The sequence below is a fragment of the Trachurus trachurus genome (assembly GCF_905171665.1).
Source record: "Trachurus trachurus genome assembly, chromosome: 5".
Classification (NCBI taxonomy): domain Eukaryota; kingdom Metazoa; phylum Chordata; class Actinopteri; order Carangiformes; family Carangidae; genus Trachurus; species Trachurus trachurus.
Window position 1 is genome coordinate 9,025,186 of NC_139896.1, and position 9,425 is coordinate 9,034,610.

Here is a 9,425-nt window from a genome sequence, read left to right on the forward strand (position 1 = left end):
TGATGGAGCTGTCACAAATGGATTAGCAAACAGAAACACTACTGACTTTTATGTTTTAAATGTGTCCGCAAGGCACATCATGCAATTTGTTGAGGGGACGACGGTTTGACTTTGTGAAATGTGAAAAGCTGCAGATGAATTTTTACACCAAATAATAAATGTGATCCAGCAACATCCGATCCAGACACTGGCTGGGAATCATCAAGTGCATGTTTATGCCAGGTGTGAAGGGCCCCCTCACTATCACTTCCTTCATCTCGCTCTCTCTTTTCCATTTTCCGAGCGGCTCCCTGGTCGACAGTAACTCTGTTCCCGAGCCCTGCCGCCGTGACACACACACACACAAACACACACACAAATACTCACCAACATCCCCATCACACTGATTCTTTACTTCCCTGGTGCACATTCTCTCCTGACATTTTGAACCTCTCAATCCTTTCCTGCTTTGTCACGCCAGTGACAAGCATTCAAACTGAAAGCGTAATGCTCCGTGTCACAAAATAGGGGATCACTGTCCAACAAAGGGAGGGAGGGAGGGAGGAAGGGAGCAGGAGAGAGAGAGCGAGTGACAGACAAATTTATTCTGGAATGAAAGAGTGACATGCAAGTAGAAGAAGCTGTCACCTTTCAGAAATGCTTTTAACTTCACACAGAGCTGCGGCTCTCTGTAGCTGCCTCAGATTTCTTATTCATGTGTTTTTTCCACCTGTGTACTGTAGCTTAGATTGGTTCTCCTTCACACGGTGATTAAGTCGGAAAGAATTACAGTTTCTAAACTACGGAAAGAAGCAAGTTATGGACTAGCCTGCACATGACTTTGACGTGTGAACTTCCTGAACAATAGAACATCCTCTGTACCTCGCTGCTGTTTTAGTCCCTTTCCACTCACATCTCCTCCTCCTCCTCCTCCTCCTCCTCCTCCAGAGAGCATGCTGAGGACAGCCAGCAGCCCAGACAGCCTGCGCTCCCGAACTCCCATGATCACCCCCGACCTCGAGAGCGGCACCAAACTGTGGCACCTGGTCAAGAACCACGACCACTCGGACCAGAGGGAAGGAGACAGGGGGAGCAAGATGGTCTCTGAGATCTACCTGACCCGGCTGCTGGCCACCAAGGTATGGAGAAGCTGTATATTCACACACACACACACACACACACACACACACACGTCGCCTTGTCCTGTCGCCCAGTCGCCAACAGCAGCCCTTACTGGCCTTTGTTTGGTGGTGGTCTCAGAGCTCATTAATATTTCCCATAACCTTTTGCACAAAGACAAACATATGCACAGGAATGAGTGTGTGTGTGTCTTAATTAGGAGGTTGACCTTTGACTATTGAGTTGTTTGGTTGGTGTTACTGGGCCCTGTTGGTGGCCTCGGGGCTTTTAGGTCCAGGCTTTTACCCCGAGATCATTATTCACTAAATTCCTCCATGTCGTCCAGACCACAGCGAGGAAGCTGCGCTCAGGGTTTTTTTAAATGCACCGAGCATCTTCAGGTTATTTGGAGTCAGGATCCGTGTTTGTGTTGATGTACTGGAGAAACAATCTCCGGTCAGTGTGCGTTTCCTCGAGTGCTTTATCACACTGCCAGTGTGATTGTTAAAAATGTTTTATGAAACAACAGATTCAGTCCTGGAACTAGTTTATAATCTCAAACCGTTGACACTTCAGTCATCTTTACCTGAGCTGTTTCAGGAGCAGTTCACAGAGGTCATCGTGTCGTCTAATGCACATTCACCCTACAGAGCAAAAGCTGCATCATTATTATCATACCTCACATTTGCTTGTATTAATATTTCAATCAAACTAATAAGAATGAGATTAAAATATCATAATCAGATTAAAATGAATAGGCCGTCATGGTAATGTGTCCCAATAATTCATGTTCCACACAAACTGCACTTCAGCACCAACAAAACAACAGTGAGAAAAACAAGTCAAAAAGTCTCAGACCCATTTAGTTTTCAGTTTTAATCCAAACATAACTGGTTCTCTCTGCTGAGAGATGCACTCAACCATTAACATGATAAGATGGTGAGTTTGAGTCTGTTTAATTGTCTGAATTTGACTCCACAGGCTGGAGACACAACAAGAGATCAGACACAACACCGATGCAGCAGCACAAGACACATTTGCACATTGAGGGAGGAAAAAAATATTCAACTTAAACTTATATATATATAAAAAAGTGATAAACAAAAGAGCTGAGTGTTTGTGTTTGCCTGTTCAGTGCATCACCCCACCACACCTTAAACACAGAGTAGCTACACATGCACTGCAGCAGTTTTGTCCCACACTCATCATTAGAGAGACTCCTGCTCTCAGTCATCCACATTAACATTTGGGACACAAACACAGCAACTGTTTATGCAGCCTCCGAACAGTGTCGAGCTTTTCCTCTCATTTGCAAACCCTAACTATCTTGGTGATTCTTCTCTCCCTGGTACTTCATCTCCCCCGATGTTTCGCTCATTAGCTCAAATTTCCATTGTTGGAGCTCCAGGTAGGAAAGTGCAGGTTTTAGAGGCATCAGTGCTGCGTCGATGGGGAAATGATTAACATGCGAGCCAGAGGAAGACAATGAGGGAAACTCGGAGCGCTGCAGTTTGTTCTTATTTATTACAGCTCCCGCAGCTTTGTGCGTTTAGGAAACTGATTTGTGACAATGCGAAGGAATACAAAACTGCAGATTCAACTTCTTGCTGTTTTTAAATAAGATTGTGTCCTGCATGCTTGAAGATGACGGAGAAGAAGGTGCTCAACGCTTGTGGGAAATATCAAATCATTTCATCTTCAGAGGAGTTTGTGAGGGTTCAGAATCTCCAGAGTTGTATGTATGATGTGGTAGCAAACGGTGCAGAACAGCCTCGGGCTGAACTCTCGTTGGACCCCATCCTAAACACTGTAAAGAACACCGAGCGCTCGGCAGCATCACAAACTCTCAGAAAAGTTGGAGAAGGAAAACCAAGGCTCTGTCGTACCCAAACACCTGCTACTGGCAGCCGTCGCCTGCAGCCAGGAGTGAGATGCAGCTGTTTAGTGGAGCAGGAACTTCACTGCTCACTCCTTAATCATGTGGATATAAGTGAAATACTTAGATTTGAATTGTAACGTTACTGAAAGGCGCCATAGATTTATTTATAAGACCTAACCCGGTGTTGTTTCTCCTGTTCAGGGTACGCTCCAGAAGTTTGTGGACGACCTGTTCGAGACCATCTTCAGCACAGCGCACAGAGGCAGCGCCCTGCCCCTCGCCATCAAGTACATGTTTGACTTCCTGGATGAGCAGGCAGACAAACACTCCATATCAGACTCAGACGTACGGCACACCTGGAAGAGCAACTGGTGAGTTTCCGTCTGCACCTCTGTGAATATAAAACGGGCATCAGTGGGAGCGTGCGGTGGGTGGTTTGTGTCTCATTAGTGTTGTGGGGGAAAAAAAGTTGCTGTAGTATGAGAAAATGTGGAGTGTAAGTTAGCGAATATGCAGCAGTTTTACTCTGGCAGTGCAGCAGAAGGAACCGACGCTGCTTCGTGTTTCCCCTGCCTCAGGTATTTTATCACTCAGACTTCTCCTTTGTTCAGCCAGAGTGTGAAAGCAGCTTCAACTCTCTGCACCTTAATAATTTGTCAAGTCCCTCTAACTCTACAACTCTCCCTCTCTCCCTCCCTCTTCCCGTATTCCCTCCATCACTCCAGTCTTCCGTTGCGGTTCTGGGTGAACGTGATCAAGAACCCGCAGTTTGTCTTTGACATCCACAAGAACAGCATCACAGACGCCTGCTTGTCTGTGGTGGCTCAGACCTTCATGGACTCGTGTTCGACATCAGAGCACAAACTGGGGAAGGACTCGCCTTCGAACAAGCTGCTCTACGCTAAAGACATCCCCAACTACAAGAACTGGGTAGAAAGGTACATGATCGCACGTTTCATCATTTAGTTATTTTTAGGGGTGTGACGATACAGTACACTCATCTCACAAGACGAGACACGAGATTGGGTTCACGAGAACGAGACGAGACGAGATTTTAAGAAAGCTACAATGACAAAATATATGACTGGACCAACAGACTTTTATTTTACCGAGTTGCACATGCATTTTGAAATGTTTTAGTATAACTCATTACATGCATGATGTAAGCATGAGCTTTTAACTTCTTCTTCCACAAATTGAAACTAAAACTAAAATTTATAAAAGTTAAAGCAGAAGTGAGTGATATATTTGTGTTAATATAAGTCTTAAATAGTTATATCTTCCGACAGCAATCACTTACATAGAGTGTTTGGACTGAAACACGGGTCTCTCAGTCCCTCTGCTCTGCTCTGAGCCGAGGAGAAAACATTTATCGTATCCTACAGTTTTTATCCAATGAGGAGAGAGAACGGCATGCAGGGCTGTGTGTGCAGCCAAGGGACGCCGTGAATGTGGTGACGTAGGGACGAGGACTGTTATGGTGCGTTCCAGGAAACTCGTACCAGTTCGATCTGGTACGAGTTCACCGGTAAAACAGGTCGGAAAAACACGAGTGGGTTGCCTGGAACGCTACAAAGTCGTAAGTTGTGACTTGAAGCTGTAATTTACGATTTCAAAAGCCTGCCTGGAACGCAGCATTAGCGAAAACGACCGGATCACTCACTTCTGCTTTAAGATAAATACAATTAAATATCCCTTTCTTTTTTTCAAGTGCAAACAAAATTATGTGCAGTGTTTCCTCTAGGATTCGATGTAGCGCATATGTTTATTACCGTCACAACGCGACCTGTCCATGTGCCCGTGTGTGTGTGTGTGTGTGTGTGTGTGTGCGCCAGCGCGAGAGAGAGAGTCGCGGCCGCCACAGAGTCGTTAATTAGCGCTGGATGCGCTGGTTGATGAGTTTCGTTTTTACTGAGGAGGAACTATGAAGAACTCAGCTGTGACTGAAAAGCACCTAAACCATGTTGAGTAGAGTTATAACTGTGTAGTGGAAAAGGGTGCAAAGTACTGGTAACTGGTAGTGGAAACCCTGTTTGACATTGTTTTAACATTTAAAAAAAAAAAAAAAATCTTGCGAGACAGATTTTTAACACGACGAGAAATATCGTCGAGTTTAATCTCGTCACACCCCTAGTTATTTTATGTGAAATTTGCCAGATTTTTTTTTGGTGTTTATTTATTGACTTTGGGTATGCGTCCCTCCAGGTACTACTCCGACATCTCGAGGATGTCGGCCATCAGCGACCAGGACATGAGTGCCTACCTGGCGGAGCAGTCGCGCCTGCACGCCAACCAGTTCAACAGCATGTCGGCCCTACATGAGATCTACTCCTACATCGTCAAGTACAAGGACGAGGTGAGACATCAGCGATTCTCTAACAGCCTCCAGATATTTTCATCAATCAGCTCCTGTTTGACCTTGATCGTTCGGTGTTTTCCATTTTACCTGCTTACCCACATTCTCGTTGTCACATGAATAATTAATTAGTACGCAAAGGTTGTTTCAGACAACAGGAAAAAAAGAAATCCTGTCTTATTGTGTTTAGTTCAACTGAAATCAGCTGAAGTGTAAACATGATCATGCTTGAGGCTGTCGAAGAGTTTTCACCAAAGTCTGACAGGCTTGTTTGTGATCATCAACGCCTCCATGTTTTGTTTTCAGAGCGAGGCCGACTGCACATTTGTCAGGTTTGCTGACCTCTTCCCGCTTTTTCCATCTTTCAGATCTTGTCGGCTTTGGAGCGGGACGAGCAGGCGAGGAGACAGAGACTGAGGAGCAAGCTGGAGCAGGTGATCGACACAATGGCCCTGACCAGCTGAGGACCATCCAGCACCTCCATCTCCTCCTTCTTCTTCACTCCTCGTTCTCCATCTGTCTCTCTCCCTCGCTCCTCTCACCCAGACAACAAACAAAACTCCAACCCCCAACAAACACGACAGACGAACTGCAAAAGGGACTGAAGCAGTAAACTGCAAGCAGGAGGGGGGGGTTCGGCAGAGATGGGCGGGCCTGTGTACGCTTACATGTGTATGTGTGTGTTTGTCTGCAGCCACCCATACGGCGTGTGGGCATGTGTCTGTGTGAGAGACTGGGACACACCGGACATCTTCACACACGCATACATGGAGAAACATGTCAACTGACAGCATTTGATTATTGTGGATGTTGGTGTTTGTGGTTTGCTTGATTTTTTGATTTCTGGAGTTTTGTCGTGATGAAGCCGCGGTGGTCAAGGAACGAAAACGGTGGAAGCCTGAAAAAGGAACTCCATATATGGCATCGTCATTAGCAGGATGGACCAATCTGTGATGAGCCAATGGAGAGAGGCTCTCTAGGTCATGTGACTCCAGCGGGGCGTCACAGTTTCAAAGGATGTTAGATGATTTTTTTTTTTTTCTTTCTTTTTTTTTTGTATAAATGTAATCAACTGCCCACTCTCTGATCTCTCGCCACTTGTATTACTGCTGAATTTGCACAATTTACAGAAACGTTACAAAGGAAGACTATATAGATATTATATATAAATACAGCTACGTTTTTAAAGAAAGATTAGGGAGCAAACATTTTTGTTGTTTTCCTTTTCATTTTAAAACCAACGAACACAATGAAAATACAACAATGAAACATGATTTGATATTTCAAGTACAAAAGAAGAAAAAAAATAACGTAGACAAAAAAATGAAAATGAAACAAAAAAGTCGTACTGTGCCATGTTTTCTTTGAATGTTGTTTAGTGCAAAGACATTTTGTTAGATGGAATGTGCTACCGTATGATTTTAAATATGAACAATGCCTAGTGACTGAAAAGAATTGTTGAGTACTGACCCCATCTTACGATCCTCGGTGAAAATAGCAAGAAGTGAAACGACGGCGCGCATACAGTAGTCGTCGAGTCTTCTCGAGTTTGGACCGGTTCATGGTGTCATGGTGATAACATGAAGTTGCTGTTGTTCCTAATTCAATCAGTGCAATCTCTTGGTTTCAGGAAACCAAACATATTTTTCACAGATTGTTGCTTTTATCATGACCACCACAGTGTCAGTGTCTGGGCTCCGAGGCTGGTTCTTTTCTTCACAGGTCAAGAAGTGACAGTTCAGTGGATCATGGTATAGTGACTGAACAATGAAGTAGCTACATTGCACTACTGCAAATACCCCGCCCCTCCCCCTTTCATTCGCCCCCTGTACCACGCAGCCGCCATATCGAACCATTAGGGATTCCACGGGTCCTGAGTTTGTTTTATCCATCTCTTGAAGGGTCATTAATTTTCCTGACACAGCCCTGTAAGAGCAGAGCCAAAGTGTTGGCTCTCAGACTCTGTTTACGTCTTTACAGGAGCCACATTGAGGTCAGGTAGAGCTTAGCGGAGCCTCGCAGTGATGAAACAAAGTGTGAAAAGCTGTTTCCAGCCTAAAGCCACCTCTTTTTTCATTTTCTCAATGTTAATACCCAAATAAAGGAGCAAGGAAAAGATATACCGAGGGTTTCTCTCCACCTCTAACCTATCTGTTTGAGACAGGGATTTTAGCTCTTTATCCATAAGGGGAGGGGTATAGAAAGATACAGAGGTGAGACACCTCTGTTCATTAGCTACACAAGGCTGAGTAATCCTCCCCTTAGCCTGCAGCTCTTGTTTCAAAACTAGCCTATTGCCATGTGTGGCTTAAGCTTTTTTTTTTTTTTATTACTGCTCTCCTAAGAGGATTTCTTTGTTTCTCTTTTTTTGAAGTCTTGAAGTCATGGTTTTTAACGTTGTGGTGAGAAATAATGTTTTCCGATTCATTTTTTTTTTCTGCTTGCCGAAAAACCAAACTGTGGTCTGTATGTTTTTGTTGATGTTTTCATTTGTAAATTGTATACTTTTTCATGATGAACAAAGCTGTTTGCCATTTTTGATTTTGTAATCAGGTTGTTTTGCTTTTTTTTTGTTTTGTGTCTTTTTTATTTTATTTTCCACATGTAAATTGTACATTTTACGGTACACAGAAGACGAAATTCTCTTGGGTTTGCCTGAAGTTGAAGTACTTGACCGAAACTCAAGGTTTATTTTCCTGATCTCAAGGATCAAAATGAAATAGTTGCATCAGATGAGCATCTGTGTCTTTGTGATGGAAATGTGACTTGCTGCTTTAACTCTTGTACCTTGTTTTTCTATCAAACATTAGGGCTGTCATTTTATGCTGATCATAAATGCTGTCGCTGTCCATTTTTACGCCAGGTTCCTTAAAAAAACAAAACAATACAAAAACAACAGCAAAACAACACAATCTTCTGTCACATCCAACAATAGTGAGCACACCTCCCAAATTAATGTCAAACCCACCCTTTTGTTTACAAGTCAGAGATGTGACATTGCTTTCTACAGCTGCAAACATATGAGCCTACTTCAACTGGATACCTGTTGGGACTTGATAGTTCATTCTCTACCTGCCAAAAAAAGAAAAAGAAAAAAGAAACTCGTCACGAGGGACCACTCTGCCCATCTGAGGATAGAAATTTCTCCTTTCCAGCTGACCGCCACGTTGGCTACGCACATGAAATCATTTCTGTCAGAATCATCTATATATTAAAGAAGAGAACTGCAAAACCTTCACCAAAATATGCTTAGTCCACTATACACAAACATTTTAAAACATGTTGTTTTTTTTCCGCTGACCTTTTTTGCTGCATTCATACATTTTGGTGCTGTAGCTGTAGATCACATGACAAGGAAATAGATGACTGTTGTTCCAGAGCTGAGCAGTGCTGTTAACAGTGCTTCTCTCCATGATCTGTATGAGTACAATGTGCAGTAGGGACAAATCCACTCTGCAGAAGCACACAGACACAAAAAAAAAACCCACAATCGAGGGCTGCAGCGTCCGGCTGGTGATTTAGTTTGATTTTTCAGGCTTTCTACAGACACTCAAACCTTCTCAATCCATTCTCAGGTTCATGCTCCATTTGTGTTGTATTCTGGTTGTAATTTGGTTGATTAAACGACTGCTGAGGGAGTCGGTTTGTTTATCGTGTGCATGGCTACTTGCCTTTTAGATTGACCTGCTTTGCAAGCATCTGTAGAGAGCTCTTCCCTCCCAGCTGCCCTTCTCCTTCCCCTCAGTTTGCACTAGTTTAGTGTAATAATTGACTTGTATTTATTGTTATTGAGGTGGTTTTAACGCATGTCTGTCGTCTGAGAGCGTTCGGTGTCATCTGGAGGAGTCGGCCTCAGCTGCTGACTTGGGGATGTGTCATAAGAACAACTTGCCGACCGCGGTTTGACAGAGAGTTGCAGGGTTTTTACGCCGTTCTTCTGTCAAATCAGAGCAAATTAACAAGTGGAGTTCACTGCACTGCCTTCAGTGTGAGCAGATTCAGCACATAGTCATGAATCTCATGTTTAATTCTCAGCTCTTTCGACATGCTTAGTCACTCCTTCGCCTTTCCAAACCATGCTTGAATCAAATG

The 9,425-nt window shown here is 43.7% G+C and overlaps 1 protein-coding gene across 1 annotated transcript in view; it reads left to right on the top strand.

The window, feature by feature from the left end:
- plxna1b (plexin A1b) overlaps window positions 1–7,925 on the top strand; it is a gene marked incomplete at its 5' end in the record, with an annotated part of 155,419 nt that extends 147,494 nt beyond the window's left edge. The window contains 5 exons of the mRNA XM_083972505.1: window positions 928–1,118; window positions 3,179–3,348; window positions 3,703–3,915; window positions 5,183–5,333; window positions 5,702–7,925. Coding sequence (XP_083828631.1) covers window positions 928–1,118; window positions 3,179–3,348; window positions 3,703–3,915; window positions 5,183–5,333; window positions 5,702–5,797 — 821 coding nt within the window. The 3' untranslated portion in view covers window positions 5,798–7,925. The remainder of the gene's footprint in view (window positions 1–927; window positions 1,119–3,178; window positions 3,349–3,702; window positions 3,916–5,182; window positions 5,334–5,701) is intronic.
- Window positions 7,926–9,425: the final 1,500 nt, after the last annotated feature.